Genomic DNA, 18,674 nt, shown 5'->3' on the forward strand with positions numbered 1-18,674 from the left:
CCGGCTACACAGGCAAACACACTCCCACACCCGGCTACACAGGCAAACACATTCCCACACCCGGTTACACAGGCAAACACACTCCCACACCAGGCTACACAGGCACTCAACACACTCCCACACCCGGCTACACAGGCAAACACACTCCCACACCCGGCTACACAGGCAAACACACTCCCACACCCGGCTACACAGGCCCACACCCGGCTACACAGGCAAACACACTCCCACACCCGGCTACACAGGCAAACACACTCCCACACCCGGCTACACAGGCAAACACACCCCCACACCCGGCTACACAGGCAAACACACCCCGACAGCCATCCTGACAGGTAGCCTCAACACTCCCCAACACCCAACCAGCAGCCAAAACACACCCATGTTCACAGGCAGACTCAACACACCTGCGTTCACAGGCACTCAACACTCTAAACCCCCTTGTTCACAGGCACTCAACACACCCCGACAGCCATCTTCACAGGTAGCCTCAACACACCCCGACAGCCCTTGTTCACAGGCACTCAACACATTCCAACACCCGCGTTAACAGGCAGACAAAAACACATACCCGACAGACACGTTAACAGGCAGCTTCAACACGCCCTAACACCCCCGTTCACAGGAAGCATCAACACACCAAGGCAGGGGCAATCCATTGCTGCCAGGCCACCAGCAAGACCAGGGACCTGTACCACATTCCCGTCACTGCAGCGCTGACAACAACACACGGTTCTTCATATAATACGATAATGATTCCTTTTAGCACCAATTCCACTCCCTCTTGTCCCCGAAAACACATCCTAAACACTCAGCAAGGTATTAGTGGAAGTAATTACAGTCGGATATGTCAATCCTTCAGTTACTAAAGCTTTTAAGGAAATATCAAATCTTTTTCTCTCTGTCACGCTGAAACTTACATCCAAACTTATATTTCTCTTTCCGTATCGACATTGAAATTAACATTGTAAATATGTGTCCCTTCCGAACGGAGACCCGACCTTTGTTTTCTGGGTGGTGTCTCCGTTCCTGCTGCGGCCTACCATCGGCCCAACTCCTGGAGCTCCCCCAACCCAGGCCAGTCATCCGTAGGATCTGGATCGCCCGCTCAGCCTCGCTGAGGCTGAACTTCCTTAGGAGAAAGGTCTTGAGGCCCTCATACTTATTACCCGCCGGGGGGGGGGGGGGAGGCGCGGAGGAAAGGTCGGACCCGTCGCGCAGTGGCCTGGTCAAGGGCGCCGATAACATAAAAGTACTTGGTTGCGTCGGCGGTCAGAAGGCAGGGTCGTCGGTCCAAAGAGGAGGCAGCTTCAACGCCACGGCGTGGAGAGCGGCGCGGTCGGCAGGGTCCACGGGGTGGGGTCCGGCAGGGTCTACGGGGTGGGGTCCACAGGGTGGGGTCCGGCAGGGTCCACGGGGTGGGGTCCGGCAGGGTCCACGGGGTGGGGTCCGGCAGGGTCCACGGGGTGGGGTCCGGCAGGGTCCACGGGGTGGGGTCCGGCAGGGGTGGGGTCCGGCAGGGTCCACGGGGTGGGGTCCGGCAGGGTCCACGGGGTGGGGTCCTGCAGGGTCCACGGGGTGGGGTCCGGCAGGGTCCACGGGGTGGGGTCCGGCAGGGTCCACGGGGTGGGGTCCGGCAGGGTCCACGGGGTGGGGTCCGGCAGGGTCCATGGGGTGGGGTCCGGCAGGGTCCACGGGGTGGGGTCTGGCAGGGTCCACGGGGTGGGGTCCGGCAGGGTCCACGGGGTGGGGTCCGGCAGGGTCCAGAGGCGGCTGAGCGGCAGGGCCGGGTAGTGCGTGTTGAGGAACGTTCGGGTCCATCGCGACTTGCGAGGAAATGTCGAGGGTCACCAGTGTAGTGGGTCTGGACGCAGCAGGAATCAGGCAAGACGCCAGTTAAGTATTAACAGTAATTTAATCCAGCAACAGAACATCCACACTCTCTTCAGTCTCAAGCATGAGTTATCTCTCTAGCCCCTTCAGGCAAACCCCATAGCACTAGTCCCTTCCCCAGCCCTGTCCAACCCGTGCCGAATGGGATGATCCAGGGAGTGGCCTAATCCCCGGGTACCGCCACAATTTAATTTTGAATTAAAATGGCACCTTTTTGTTTATATATTTTTTTTAAAACCTCTGTGGGAATCCATGACATAAACGATATTACCTCCATCACTCTTTGCTTTGATTTATTCACAACTAAATTTACACTTTATAACGATAAATTCTAATTGCTTCTTTTAAAGCAATCTGCGATTGAGTTGAAAACTCAAGAAGGCTGTAGGTGCTAAGATTAAGATGTCCAGATAGGCATCTTGAAGATCATGACAATAACAAGTTTTCATGTAAAGAATGCGACAGTGGCTATTTGTATCAGAAAGACATTTGTCTCAGTAATGATGGACTCACATTCCCTGCTGTGATGCATGGTAAGTGGCATTTATCCATGCCTGACTCAGTATTGACTTTGCATCAGGGTGCCAAGTCGAACCTGAAAAGGCAACGTTAGCATTCAATTAAAGGTCCAATTATATTGCATGACACTGCATGAAACCTGTTGCTAATATTGTGGTGGTGGTGGCATTTCAAACTAGACAGTGGTGTTATATATTATTCAAGTCAAAGATATGATGTTCAGTTCTTCACTTAAGTCCCATCCTGAGCCAAGGATATGGTGTCATTTGCTACTCTTGTGTGGACGGCCGACTTTTTCCAATTATAGTGAACAGAAGTTCCCCAAAAATCAGAAGGATGTCAGAATGGAAATCGCTATCGGCTTTAAATAAAGAAAAATAAAGGCAGAGATGAGAAAGAAAAATATTGATTATAACGATGAGAAACAAACACTATTTACTAATAGACTTTTTAAAATAGAACTGCCGAGACCATTGGAATTCTGCTTGGTCTCGTTGATCTTCAGTGCCAATGCAGTAGAAAGCCTCAAAGGACAGAGTCTTCTGGGTTTATCAATAGGGAAGTAGGGATAATGGCTGCATATATATGCATCAAGGTCTGAACTACTTGTAAAATCGTCTTCCATCAACGAGGCATGAAAAATCATTAAAGAAACAACAAACAACAGCCGAAGAATCATTCTTTCTAAAAGGGGGGATAAAACCAAAGAGATAAAAACAGCGAAGCTCGACACAAAATGCTGGAGTAACTCAGCAGAACAGGCAGCAACTCTGGATAGAAGTAATGGGTGACGTTTCAAGTTGAGACCCTTCTTCAGACTGAGTCAGGGGAGAGGGAGACACAGAGATAAGGAAGTGTAAGATGTAAAAAACGAGACATTAAAGGGGATGCGGCGAAAGGAAAATGTAGAATAGATCATTGTTAGCTAGGAGAAGGTGATGACAAAGCATGACATTTAATCAAGGTGACAGTCATATAAAGACAGCAGCAGGCAAATCCTGAAGCTAACAATGGATCGTTTGCATCCTTGCACTACTTTCTGTGTATCTCATGGATAAAATAGTCAAAGGTTCAGTTAGTCACAGAGTCAGAGTTGTCCCAAAGTCATTTTATTTTTTTATGACTAGACAATTTGGAACTCACCAAGTTACTTTAGTAGACACAGAGTTTGAATTTCTGCAAAGTAACGTGGAATTATTAAAACAAATAAAGGTTTGTTTCAAGTACTCTGCACAGAATAGAAACACAAATGTTTACAGCAGTGCATACAAATCCTCAGTTGACAGTGTGATAGCTAACTAAAAATAGATTTCTATATCTCCTTTTATTAAGAAAGGCCCCCCGTAGCCAATATATTTTGTGTTTCACACAAAATGTATTTCACTCTTGCCATCGGGAAGAAGATAGAGGAGCCTGAAAACTGTAGGGGTTTGTCACGTCCAGGTTCAGGAACAGCTCATTCCCTCTGCCATTAGGCTATTATAAACACCACAACCTCCAAATAAGCTCTGAACCATATAGACTTGAGGGCACTTTGATTTTTTTGCATTGTGTATGTGTATGCAGAGAGGGAGAGAGGGAGAGAGGGAGAGAGGGAGAGGGAGAGGGAGAGGGAGAGAGAGAGAGAGAGAGAGAGAGAGAGAGAGAGAGAGAGAGAGAGAGAGAGAGAGAGAGAGAGAGAGAGAGAGAGAGAGAGAGAGAGAGAGAGAGAGAGAGAACGAGAGAGAGAGAACGAGAGAGAGAGAGAACGAGAGAGAGAGAGAACGAGAGAGAGAACGAGAGAGAGAACGCGAGAGAGAGAGAACGCGAGAGAGAGAACGCGAGAGGGAACGCGAGAGAGAACGCGAGAGAGAGAGAACGAGAGAGAGAGAGAACGAGAGAGAGAGAGAACGAGAGAGAGAGAGAGAACGAGAGGACGAGAGAGAGAACGAGAGAAAGAACGAGAGAGAGAGAACGAGAGAGAGAGAACGAGAGAGAGAACGAGAGAGAGAGAACGAGAGAGAGAGAACGAGAGAGAGAGAACGAGAGAGAACGAGAGAGAGAACGAGAGAGAGAGAACGAGAGAGAACGGGAGAGAACGAGAGAGAGAACGAGAGAGAGAACGAGAGAGAGAGAACGAGAGAGAGACAACGAGAGAGAGAGAACGAGAGATAGAGAAAGAGAGAGCGAGAGAGAACGAGAGAGCGAGAGAGAGCTAGAGAGAGAGAGCGAGAGCGAGAGAGAGCGAGAGAGAGAACGAGAGAGAGAGAGAGAACGAGAGAGAGAGAGAACGAGAGAGAGAGAGAGAACGAGAGAGAGAGAGAGAACGAGAGAGAGAGAGAACGAGAGAGAGAGAGAGAGAACGAGAGAGAGAGAACGAGAGAGAGAGAGAGTACGAGAGAGAGAGAGAGAACGAGAGAGAGAGAGAACGAGAGAACGAGAGAGAGAGAGAGAGAGAACGAGAGAGAGAGAGAACGAGAGAGAGAGAGAACGAGAGAGAGAGAGAGAACGAGAGAGAGAGAGAGAACGAGAGAAAGAGAGAACGAGAGAGAGAGAGAACAAGAGAGAGAGAGAGAGAACGAGAGAGAGAGAGAACGAGAGAGAGAGAGAGAGAACGAGAGAGAGAGAACGAGAGAGAGAGAGAGAGAACGAGAGAGAGAGAACGAGAGAGAGAGAGAACACGAGAGAGAGAGAGAGAGAGAGAACGAGAGAGAGAGAGAGAGAGAACGAGAGAGAGAGAGAGAGAATGAGAGAGAGAGAGAGAGAGAGAGAGAGAGAGAGAGAGAGAGAGAGAGAGAGAGAGAACGAGAGAGAGAACGAGAGAGAGAACGAGAGAGAGAACGAGAGAGAGAACGAGAGAGAGAACGAGAGAGAGAACGAGAGAGAGAACGAGAGAGAGAACGAGAGAGAGAACGAGAACGTTGTTTTCGGAGAGAACTTTGTTTTCGTTTATTACATTGTTTACAGAGTACTATGTTTACATATTCCGTTGTGCTGCTGCAAGTATGACTTCCATTGTTCTGCCTGGGACATTCTTGACTCTTGACTCGGTTTCACTCCTTTACAAAATACTAGACCAAGCGGACCCGTTGGGCCCAAACCTCTTCTGCATTGGTGCATATAACACCGATTTCAATGAAACTTGCTTGTTCCATTAGCACCAAAGGGACGACGGTAAGTAAGGTGGGCCTAAAAAGTGTCACACTATCGTGTACCGTTTTGGCTGTAGTTCAGGAACAAACAAACAAACAAACAAACGAGAGTTTTAATATATAGATATAACAATGTTTTATTAATACGGACATTGGATGCAAAATTAGAATCTATTCAGTCAGTGATTGATAAGCTAAAATATCTTTGGTTCACGGGACACTTATGCTGCATTTCTTAGCTCTGTTCAGATTGCAAAACAGGTACCCTCTCCTCCAGAGTGTAAATACTAAAACCTATCTAAGTAAATAGTTGATAAACTGATTAAAGTAACCAATCCTAAATCATTGGAACTGTTTTGAACTGGGAGGGTTGATGAAGTGGATCTTAACATTCTGCATGTTACACACAAAAACGTAGGCAACCTATTTAGAACAGAGAAAGACACAGCCAGGAACCTGGCCCTATGGCTCATAATATCCGCACCACACATCACGCCAAGTTAAACTAATCTTTTCCCTGCAGGTGATCCATATCTCTCCATTCCGTGCACATCCAAGTGTCTATCCAAAAGCCCCTTGAATGACACTATCCTATCTGCCTCCAACGTACCATTGCCAATGCATCCCAGCCACCCACCAGCCTCTGTGTAAAAATAATTGCCCCACTCATCTCCTTTAAACTTTGCCCCTTTCACCTTGAAGTTATGCCTTTCTGGTTTTTGACATTTCCACCCTGGGGAAAAGGTTCTGACTCTCTATCTTATCTCTGCATCTTATAATTTTATATACATTTATCAGGTCACCCCTCGGACTCTGACTCTCCAGAGAAAACAATCACACATATCGTTAGTTAATTGGATCTCCAATCAATCAGCTGTAAATTTAATCCTTGTCAAGATTCTCACTCATAGTAGACGGAACAATTTGAAGATAGTGGCGGCCATTTGCATTTTGGACACTACCCAAGTGTGGGGGTGATTGCATAGTTAAGTCAGCATCTGTACAAGATGCTGGAGAGGAGAAAACTTCATTCATCAAAAATGTTCACCGTTGCCTTCACATCCCCAGTTCATTCATTCACATCACAATTCGTCCCAACTGCAAATTCTACCTCATCCATCAGTAAGAACGCTGTTCCTCACCTCAGGCATCACCTTTATTGTGATCGGTGCAACACAAAATAGTGTAGAATGAGAGTGGAAAAAAAAAATCATTTTCCCCCACGATGTTCTGTCATCTTACAGGTCACTTGTAATCTGTTTTGATATACATCCTCTGCCACTCATTAATCTTTTGAAGAAAAGCAATGAATATAAAGCTTGACAAGCAAATCTCCAGAATTATTATTTCTGAAAGCTCCTCCGTCCAATTTTGTCCAGCTCTTAAAATAGATTACACACAACACGAGTTACAGAGCCATCCAGCCGTATAGCAGGCCTATCAGCCCAACTTGTCCAGGCCAACCCGGATACCCCAACCTGGATAGTCTAATTTGTCTGCATTTGGCCTACATGCTTCCAAACCTTAAGCAAAGCACAAAGCACTGAAGTAATTCAGGGGGTCGGGCAGCATCACTGGAGGGAATGGATCGGCAATGTTTCGATGACCCAAAACATCACCCATCCATTCCCCCCAGAGATGCTGCCTGACCTGTTGAGTTACTCCAGCAGTTTGTGTTTTGTTGAATATTCCAGCATCTGCAATTCCTTGTGCCTCCCTCCACACTTTTCCCGTCTATGTGCCTGATCTTTCATCCCGAAAGCATGGATGTAATCAGGTGTTCTGTAGAGCACGTGACCCTTTTTCACTTTCTCCTTATGTTCTCAAACCGCTAATCATCATTCCCAATTATCTACTTGTCCACCTTTATTTAAAAGTGCTCATCATCGCAGTACCAACACCCCTTCATCTGATACTGTTTTACTTCATTATTATCTGGGAAAGAAATCTTTTAAACTCACATTTCAGGACTTGCTAATTGTAAACTTGTAGTATTTAATTTTAGAATACTCTCTAGCTTAAACCAATCAGTGCCAGCATCAGAAGTTTACAAGCCAAAGTCACATCTCTCATTCGTTTTATCAGTGCCAATTGAGAGCTTAGTTGAGATGGGATCAATTAAGAATCTTTAATTACGCACAAAAAGCTGGAGTAACTCAGGCAGCATCTCTGGAGAAAAGGAATGGGTGACGTTTCAGATCGAGACCCTTCCGATCAGTCTGAAGAAGGGTCTCGACCCGAAACGTCACCCTTTCTTTCTCCCCAGAGATGCTGCCATGTCCCGCTGAGTTACTCCAGCATTTTGTGTCTATCTTTGATTCAAACCAGCATCTGCAGTTCCTTCCTGCTCAAGAATCTTTCATTACTGAGAACAGTAACACCACAGAATATAATTCTTGCTGACCTCTTTCCCTGCACGGAGCCCTTTTTAAGGCTTCAATGTTTTCCCCGAATTAGTGTGTCCAAAACCTGTTCAATATTCAAATACGATCTCACTAATCCAGGCTGAAATGATTTGTTATGGTCTGGTCAGAATCAACCTACCTTTAATTACAAGTACGCGTAGTAAATACAGAGTGATTCCCACACAGCCAAAGATCATCGAATCCAGTCAACCCAATTTAGTGCTAAATTTTCATTTGATAAATGTTTTTAATGCCATCCACGGTTCCTGGCTGCTGTTACCTTTAGTTTAGAGATACAGCGCGGAAACAGGCCCTTCGGCCCACCGATCCCCGCACAATAACACTAGGGACAATTTACACTTATACCAAGTATACAAACCCAAGCCAATTAACCCACAAACCTGTGCGTCTTTGGAGTGTGGGAGGAAACCGAGGATCTCGGAGAAAACCCACGTGGTTATGGGGAGAGCGCACAAACTCCGTGCAGACAGTACCCGTAGCCAGGTCTCTGGCGCTGCAAGCACTGTAAGGCAACAGCTCTACTGCTGCACCACTGTACCGCCCCGATTCAGCCTTGTTCAATCACCCATTCAACCCATTCTTAAGGGCTGACTCCATTAACACCAGTAGTAAATTCCCCAACCTTACAATCCAATACATATGTTGCTCCTTTTTTATTTCCTAAAACTTCCTGTCAATTTAAATCACGATAATGCTCCGTCATTCTTATTGCTTCAGTCACAGCAACTGACCTGTTCTTGCTTAGATTTCCAAATCATTCCATCAAATCATTCCTAGTTCCTTGAAGGTGGCGTCACGGGTAGATAGGGTGGCCAAAAGGCTTTTGGCACATTGGCCTTCATCAGTCGGAGTGCTCAGTATTGAACTCATTAACTCCCCCTCTCATTCCCACACTGACCTTTCTGTCATTGTCAGAGTGAGGCCCAGCGCAAATTGGAGGAACAGCACCTCATATTTTGCTTGGGCAGCTTACACCCCAGCGGTATGAATATTGACTTCTCTAACTTCAAGTAACTCTTGCTTTCCCTCTTTTTCCATCCCTCCCTTTCCCAGTTCTCCAACCAGTCTGACTGTCCCTGATTACATTTTATCTCTGCTTGCTTTGTTGTTATCTTCTCCTTGTTAACAATAATCTATTCTACATTTTCCTTGATCTCACCCCCTTTGATGTTTCGTTCTCACACCTTACACTTCCTTGTCTCTGCATCTCCACCTCCCCCTCTCAGTCTGAAGAAGGGTCTTGATCCGAAAAGTCATCCATTCCTACACTCCGGAGATACTGCCTGTCCCGCTGAGTTACTCCAGCTTTCTGTGTCTATTGAGTATTGAAGTTGGGAGGTCATGTTGCAGTAATATAAGATGTTGGTGAGGCCACATTTAGAGTATTGTGTTCAGTTCTGGACACCATGTTATAGGAAAGTTGTTGTCAAGTTGGAAAGGGTACAGAGAAGATTTACGAGGCTGTTGCCAGGACTCGAGGATCTGAGCTACAGGGAGAGGGTGAACAAGCTGGGACTCTATTCCTTGGATGGGGAGTGATCTAATAGAGGTGTATAAAATCATGAGAGGTAATCTTATAGAGGTGTATAAAATCATGAGAGGAATAGATCAGGCAGACTCACAGATTCTCTTACTCAGAGTGGGGGAATCGAGAACCATAGGATATAGGTTTCAGGTGAAGGGGGAAAGATTTAATGGGAATCGGAGGGGTAACTTTTACACACAAAGGGTGGTGGGTGTATGGAACGAAATGCCAGAGGAGGTAGCTGAGGCAGGGACTATCTCAATGTTTAAGAAACAATTAGACAGGTACATGGATAGGACTGGTTTAGAGGGAAACGTAGGAAAGGTGGGACTAGTGTTGATGGGACATGTTGGTCGGTGTGGGCATGTTGGGCCGAAGGGAATGCTTCCAAGCTGTATCACCGAATGACTCTATTCCACTATAATAATTGCCTTTTCTATGTTAGCTCCAAAGTTATTGCTACACGGTAGCTACACGGGCGGCACGGTAGCGCAGCGGTAGAGTTGCTGCTTTACAGCGAATACAGCGCCGGAGACACAGGTTCGATCCTGACTACGGGTGCTGCACTGTAAGGAGTTTGTACGTTCTCCCCGTGACCTGCGTGGGTTTTCTCCGAGATCTTCGGTTTCCTCCCACACTCCAAAGACGTACAGGTATGTAGGTTAATTGGCTGGGTAAATGTAAAAATTGTCCCTAGTGGGTGTAGGATAGTGTTAATGTACGGGGATCACTGGGCGGCACGGACTTGGAGGGCCGAAAAGGCCTGTTTCCGGCTGTATATATATGATATGATATATGATACACAGTAACAGATAGGCAAGATTTCAACACATTATTCTGTCTCAATAATACAGAGGAGATGTGTATTGATCATTTGATAGTCAATTAATTAGATAATCACATATTGGCTGAATACTGCTTGTACAATGTGATGTGTAGATCACAATTTCTCTTACATTAAAGTAATTTTAGACTCATACAACATCATAGAGTCATACAACATGGGAACATGCCTTTCTGCCCAAATCACAAGATCATTAGTGATAGGAGCAGAATTAGGCCATTCAGCCCATCACGTCTACTCCGCCAACCATGGCAGATCTATCTCTCCCTCCTAACCCCATTCTCCTGCCTTCTCCCCATAACCTCTGACACCCATACTAATCAAGAATATATCTATCTTTGCCTTAAATATATCCACTGACTTGGCCTCCACAGCCTTCTGTGGCAAAGAATTCCACAGATTCACCGCCCGCTGACTAAAAATACCTCCTCATCTCCTTCCTAAAAGAACGTCCTTTAATTCTGAGGCTTTGGCCTCTAGCCCTAGACTCTCCCACCAGTGGAAGCATTCTCTCCACATCCATACTCACTTCCTTTCTATCCAAGCCTTTCACTATTCTGTAAGTTTCAATGAGGTTCCTCCTCATTCTTCTAAGCTCCAGCGAGTACAGGCCCAGTGCCGTCAAATGCTCATCATATGTTAACCTCGTTAAATCGTCCATGCTGACCAAGATGACCCATCTAAGCTAGTTCCATTTGCCCAACTTTCACCCACATTTCTCTGAACGATCCTAATCCATGCACCCACCCAAATGTATTTTAAATGTTATTCAAGTACCTGCTTCAACTACCTCATCTGGCAGCTTGTTCCATATGCCCACCAGCCTCTGTGTGAACAAGTTGCCCCTCAGGCTCCTAATAAATATTTCCCCTGACAACTTAAACCTATGCCCGCTAGATCTTGATTCCCCTACCTTGGGAATACGACCCCATGCATTCCCCACATTATTTTATACACTTCTAAAATGTCACTCCTTGGCCTCCTGTGCTGTGAGGAATAAAGTCTGCAGTTATTGCCTCAACCACTTCCTCTGGATTCCTATTTTCTACAATTTATCTAATAAAGTGAATTTGTGAAGCATAAATCCCTCGCCTGAAGTTGAATAATTCAATTTGTTTGGCAAAAAATTATTTAAAAAATGGAAAATAATGTTAAGTAACCTGTGCAAAATGTGTAAGAAAATAACTGCAGATGCTGGTACAAATCAAAGGTATTTATTCACAAAATGCTGGAGTAACTCAGACTGAAGAAGGGTCTCGACCCGAAACGTCGCCCATTCCTTCTCTCCTGAGATGCTGCCTGACCTGCTGAGTTACTCCAGCATTTTGTGCAAAATGTTATCAGGTTGAAATCATACTGATGATATCAGTCAGAGATTAGAACATAGAACAGTACAGCGCAGGAACAGGCCCTTCGGCCCACCATGCTTGCGCCAACCATGATGATCGTCTAACTAATCATATCTGCCTGGACATGGTATATATCCCTCCATTGCCTGTCTGTTCATGTATCCATCAAAAGACCTCTAAAACAGGTGTCAGAGGTTGTGGGGAGAAGGCAGGAGAATGGGGTTCGAAGATCAGCCACGATTGAATGGCGGAATGAACGTGATGGGCTGAATGGCCTAATTCTACTATCCTTTATGACCTTATGACATTGCTATTGTATCTGCTTCTACCATCTCCCCTGGCAATGTGTTCCAGTCACCCATCACCTGCTATGTTAATAAAGTCTTGTCCTACACATCTCCTTTAAACGATCCCTCTCTTGCCTTCTCACACATCTTATTTGGATATATTCCCTGGATATATTTAGATATAAATATTACATTTGCACAGACAATTAGCAATATAAGACTTTCTTTACTAAGTGCTTGATTGACAACCCCTAAATACATGTCTAAATTGAATTTCTCTCCCATCAATAGACAATAGGTGCAGGAGTAGGCCATTCGGCCCTTCGAGCCAGCACCGCCATTCAATGTGATCATGGCTGATCATTCTCAATCAGTACCCCGTTCCTGCCTTCTCCCCATACCCCCTGAATCCGCTATCCTTAAGAGCCCTATCTAGCTCTCTCTTGAATGCATTCATAGAATTGGCCTCCACTGCCTTCTGAGGCAGAGAATTCCACAGATTCACAACTCTCTGACTGAAAAAGTTTTTCCTCATCTCAGTTCTAAATGGCCTACCCCTTATTCTTAAACTGTGGCCCCTGGTTCTGGAAGACTATACATCAAGCCAGAGGCACAGAAATTTGAAAACACATACCTCCAGATTCAGGCACAGTTTCTTACCAGCTGTTATCAGGCAACTGAATGGCCCTCTCATTAGCGAGAGTGCAGTTCTGACCACCCATCCATCTCATTGGAGACCTTTGAACTATCTGTAACCAGACTTGATCCTGCACTGTATGTTGTATCCTTTATCTGTACACTCAGGAGGGCTTGATTGTAATCATACATAGTCTTGCTTTTGACTGGATAGCACACAAACAAAAGCTTTTCACCATTTCTCTGTACACATGACAATAATAAACTAAACAGAAAGAATTTTCCACCACCATGGATAATTTAACAAAATTCAGCCACAATTTTGATTATTCACCCTTAATAAATTAGCCATCTAATGGCAGTAAGCAAAATGCTCAGCGAGAAAGAGGCAGGTTGGTGTTTTTGCACTGAAGACTAGAATAAGGATTAAAAAGCAAAATATAATTCATTCATTTCCATAGTATAATAACCCTGTGCAAACAGATCCCTCGGCTCACAGAGTCCACACAACTGTATTGCATAAATCCTAGCACTAAAAAATGATTCAATTTGCACAACACATTTTATTCAGAATTTTTAAAGCAATAAAATCTTGCTGTTATGCTTCACTGGCTCATAGTAAACACACCATCCCATGTTTAATGATGGGGGAGAGTGCTCCAGAGTTAGTATAACAAAATCATTCCATGCAGTCGAATCAGCAAAATAAAAATTGAACTTTAATTCTAATTACGTACTATTATACAAAATTAACGAGTAGTTACATGTTATGCAGACACATGCATATGCTGGAATTGCAGATGCTGGAATCTTGAGCTAAAAAATAAAGTGCTGGAGGAAGTCAGTGGATCTGGCAACATCCATGCAGGGAATGGACAGGCAATGTTTCAGGTTGGGAAACGTCTTCAGATCATAACTATCTTAACAGATCATAACTTGGGTGATTCCAAAAATATCTGCTGATAATGTGCAACAATTTAAAAGATTGCTCACATGCACATACTTTGCCAAAATCAGTAAAGTAAACAAACGCACAACATCGTGCCACATGCTGGAATCTTTAAGAGCCAAAACTCCTATAATCTGGCTCATTGGCAGAGCCTGACTGGTAGGGTTTCCAGACTAATGGGCGTTAATCCTATTAATACCATTTAATTAATTTTTGTTCGGTCTTACTTCGTAGAATAATACATTTTTTTCAACGAACCAGGTGGATTTAAGCAAACATGGGGATAAAGGGGGCTGGTGAATTTGAGAGGACTGTAGGAAGCCTGGGAAACAGGACGCAAATAAATTTAATGGTGCTCGGGAAATGGGGTCCTGATGAATTTAAAGGAAGTGAGTATGACACAGGTAAGCCAGGTATCTAAAAAAATTATTAGAATTTTACTGTAATTATAAACTTTTTTTCTAATTATTAACCAAAACCAAAACCACCACCTACTAAGTTTGTAATCCACTTACCTGCACAAAGCATTATGCTTCCCATTAACAAATGAGGATGTGTATGCAATGTATGTATTCAATAACTAAACATTGAACCTCTCAACATAACAACCTGACTGCCAACGTATTCTCATAAGTAGAAGTAGAATCACATTATGGAGAGCAGGGAAATTATCAGTGCATCTTCTCAGGTTTTTTTTCCACGCCAATAATCAAATATCCTGGTTACTAAAAGCATTTGGGTCTCAAGAGCATACTTGCTGAGGTAAAAATGGTAATGTTGCTAATAAGTCTAATTATATTGGCAGGATCATGACTAATCTGCACATGCAGAATGCAGCCCCAATAACCAATCTCAAATTGGGTTTCGTTAAGAGCCTGATCAATGGATCTGTACTGCTGGCTGCAAACCCACCCAGATTACAGAAAAGCCAACTGCTAAGGGTCTCTGAAAATCGAAAAAAAACTGCAGATGCAGGAAAAAAAAGAAAAAGAAAAAATAGAACAAGAGTCATAAAGTTGTTCAGCATAGAAACAAACCCTTCGGCCAACCACATCTACACTGTCCATCAGTGGTAGAGCTGCTGCCTCATAGCGCCAGGCACCCCGGTAATGATCCTGACTGCGGGTGCTGCCTGTACAGAGTTTGCACAATCTCCACATGACCACATGGGTTTACTCTGGATACTCCAGTTTCAATAGACAATAGACAATAGATGCAGGAGTAGGCCATTCGGCCCTTCGAGCCAGCACCGCCATTCAATGTGATCATGGTTTCCTCCCACATTCCAAAGACGTGCAGGTTAGTCTGTTAATTGGCTTCTGTAAATTATCCCTAGAGTGTAGGATAGAACTAGTGTACGGGTGATTGATGGTCGGTGTGGACTCAGTGGGCCAAAGGGCCTGTTGACAGACTGTATATCTTAAATGAAACTAAACTAAAATAAATATACTAATCTAACTTGCATGCATTAATTCCATACCTCCTAGGTATCATTCAAATATCTGCACAGATGCCTCTTAAATGTTGTTACTGTTCCTGCTTCTACCACCGGTTGTGGCCTCACATTGAAGATAAGGACTACCTGGCAACTAGAGGCAGGCTGGCTACTTGAGTTGCCACTTTCAAGAAACTGTGCACTTACACCCCAAGGTCTCTCTGTCCTACAACAGTCTCCAGAGGCCTGCCATTCACTTTGTATGTCCTGCCCCGGGTTAACTTCCCACAATGTGTCGCTTTACACTTGTCAGAGTTAAATTCCATCTGTTATTAAGGGTCTGAGGTAATTTGAAGCCTGCATCTCTTTTTTGTAAACTGTTCCATTTTCTGCACATTTCCAGCAACAGTTGGCTTTGAGATCATTGCACCTCCCAGACTCGTAGCCTCTGCCACCTAGGGAAAGAACAAGAGAAGGCACCTGGGCGCATCGTCACCAATAGGTCTCCCTCCATGTCATTCACCATCATGACTTGGACAATATTTGTGTTCCTTCATTGTTGCATGTAAGATTTGAGAAGTTTTCCCTCATTCTGCAATCAACACCAAACCAAAGAGCTGCAGTTTGGACATTTTAAACGGGAGACTGGGGCTGATAGCGGAGAAAGGCTGCGGTCAGATTACCAAGGGATGTCACAATCTGTGGGTCCTAAGATGGCTGCAGGACCTCGTGACCAGCCACAAAAGTAAAAACCTTACAGCCCAGTCTCTAGGTTTCTGCAAAGCCACGGCCAGAACAATGGATGGGTATTGACCATGCAGAAACCTGCGAAACCAGGTCGAAGTCCAGACACTGGGGCGCTGACATCAGCATACTCACAATGCCCCAAGCCGACCTACACAGTTATCTCGTTAAGGGGGCACAATAGTCCATAGAAAACTACCTGGTAGGTGATGGGAAACCAGTTAAACCCATCACCTCGCAACGAAATACCAATTAACACCGTCTGGCCATCCCCGGTACCCCCCGGACATAAGCGCAGATCAGAGAGAAAACTCAATGCATATCTTTTAAACAAAGAGATCCCAAGATCTGGCGGGAGATAGGACGGGCCAGAATTAGTATAACTGGCCACGACTTTTGGGTTTTAAACTCAAGTCAAACGGATGCAGGAGGAAGAAAAGACAGGCAAGAAGAAGCGGATGCAAGAGAGAGGAACAGACACGCAAGAAGAAACCTGCAAGAAAACCTGCAAGGAACACAAGCCAGGAGGAAGACAAAAGGACAGGCAAGGAAGACACGCTCGCAGCAGGGCCAGCAACGCTCGCAGCGACTGGCCAGCAACGCTCGCAGCAGGGACAGCAACGCTCGCAGCGACTGGCCAGCAACGCTCGCAGCAGGGACAGCAACGCTCGCAGCAGGGACAGCAACGCTCGCAGCAGGGCCAGCAACGCTCGCAACGACTGGCCAGCAACGCTCGCAGCAGGGACAGCAGCAACGCTCGCAGCAGGGACAGCAGCAACGCTCGCAGCGACTGGCCAGGAACGCAAGAAACGGAAGGAAGAAACTCAGGGGACAAGCATGACCCTCACGGAAAGCAGCGGAGAAGCAGCACGAACAGCCAGTAACCCCAGTAATAGCCCCATGGTGAGCATGTACCCCGATCCTGCATATCCTGGACATAGTTTAGTGTAGAGGGGAGGGTGGTTTGAATAAACGTGGGTGTGTAAATGAATATGTGTTGGTCAAGTTTGCGATGTGTCGTACGTTCCCCATCTTACAACCAAGAAATATCTAGTAGAACTGTGTCTAAGTATTCGTGTGGTTATGCATATGTCGTTTAGAACTGTGTTTAAGTATTCGTGTAGTTGTGCATATGTCTAATAGAACTGTGTATAAGTATTCATGGACAATAGTCCCAAGCGCTCAATAAAAGCCTTTTCCATTTAAACCCTGGTCTTCAAATCTGGTCTGGTTGAGTTTTTTCTGTACTATCAACGCTCCTGCATCTAAGTCCAGTGTCTAGAACCGTAGGGGGTGAGTGGGTCGAACCACTCACGGGGAACCAGTGTGCACGGCCTGGTCAAGGGATCAGAGCAAGGCACGGGGACCTTAGGTCGGGCGAAAGCTCGGCGCAGAAACCCCTTACATGCAGTGTCAAACACAGCGTGTCGGCTCCCACAAGCCCAGTGGATGCTTTCAACTTCTAGATACTGAACGCCAAACTTTCAGCTCCCTTAACCCATCGTCCAACCTCATAAATAATATTCTTCTGACTCCAGTGCATTTCAAACTCTTCTGCCTCTCTTGATGGCAGGTACTATCATAACATTTAATAGATATTTAGTAAGGTACCCGAATAGGATAGATTTAGAGGGTTTACCGGCCAAGTGCGGGCAGGTGGGACTAGTGTAGATGGGGAAGGTTGGTCAGCGTGGGGAAGTTGGGCTGAAGGGCCTGTTGCCACACTGTATAACTCTGATGAACCAGATGGAATAAATATCACTGCAGAGGTCAATGATATCACATGTGAAGTCTTGTTTATTTACATTGCACCAGCATTCTTGGGTATACCTTTGTGAAAGTTGCAAAAACAGCAGTCCATTCAGTCTGAAGAAGGGTCTCGACCCAAAACGTTGCCTATCTATTCTCTCCGCAGACGCTGCCTGATCTGCCGCGTTCCTCCAGCATGTTGTGTTTGGCACGGTCTCTTTAGTGATGGTAACACCAAGTATAAAGTAGCTACTTTAAATGATGGCTGATTTCTCTTTATAACAAATCTAGACTTTGCTCACAACTCATGATGAGTGGGAGCACAAATAACAAGAGGCATTGTGGGTGGCTTATTGATCAGGAGTGTTAGCCTGAAGAGGTGCACAACTGGAGTGGTGGCCATCAACACTTGGGGAATCGTGGGCTTCCTTGAGCAACCTCCAGGAACACTTACCACACACCAAGTGCACAAGGAGATGCACGTTGACCTACCTGTCACCAGTTCTTGCCTTTCCAGATTCCAGAGAAACCCATAAAGTAAATTTCGAAACATACACTGGAATTTAGAAGGATGAGAGGGGATCTTATCGAAACGTATAAGATTGTTAAGAGGTTGGACCCGTTAAAGGCAGGAAGCATGTTCCCAATGTTGGGGGAGTCCAGAACAATGGGCCACAGTTTAAGAATAAGGGGTAGGCCATTTAGAACCGAGATGAGGAAAAACTTTTTCAGTCAGAGAGTTGTGAATCTGTGGAATTCTCTGCCTCAGAAGGCAGTGGAGGCCAATTCTCTGAACGCATTCAAGAGAGAGCTAGATAGAGCTCTTAAGGATAGCGGAGTCAGGGGGTATGGGGAGAAGGCAGGAACGGGGTACTGATTGAGAATGATCAGCCATGATCACATTGAATGTCGGTGCTGGCTCGAAGGGCCGAATGGCCTACTCCTGCACCTATTGTCTATTGTCTATTGAAACAAATTCACAATCGGGCACTAAGAACGCCCGTCATTACATTTTTGATTGAAAGATGTAGCATGGAAACAGGCCCTTCAGCCCATCTAGTTGACACCAACCATCATTCACACTAGTTCAATGTTATCCCACTTTCACATCCACTCCGTCCACATTAGGGGCAATTTACACAGGCCAATTAACCTACAAACCCGGAAGATTCTGGAATGTGGGAGGA

At 45.4% G+C, this 18,674-nt stretch overlaps 1 protein-coding gene across 10 annotated transcripts in view; it reads right to left on the reverse strand.

The window, feature by feature from the left end:
• Positions 1 to 18,674, reverse strand: part of mpp2b (MAGUK p55 scaffold protein 2b) — a 466,432-nt gene that overhangs the window by 94,170 nt on the left and 353,588 nt on the right. The window contains exon 1 of one of the 10 annotated variants that reach the window (XM_078424667.1): positions 2,407 to 2,428. The exons of the other annotated variants lie outside the window; for them this stretch is intronic. Coding sequence (XP_078280793.1) covers positions 2,407 to 2,425 — 19 coding nt within the window. The 5' untranslated portion in view covers positions 2,426 to 2,428. Of the gene's footprint in view, positions 1 to 2,406; positions 2,429 to 18,674 lie in introns of those variants that run through there. 10 annotated transcript variants of the gene reach the window in all.

This window comes from Rhinoraja longicauda, chromosome 29 (assembly GCF_053455715.1).
Source record: "Rhinoraja longicauda isolate Sanriku21f chromosome 29, sRhiLon1.1, whole genome shotgun sequence".
In the NCBI taxonomy this organism is placed as follows: Eukaryota; Metazoa; Chordata; class Chondrichthyes; order Rajiformes; family Arhynchobatidae; genus Rhinoraja; species Rhinoraja longicauda.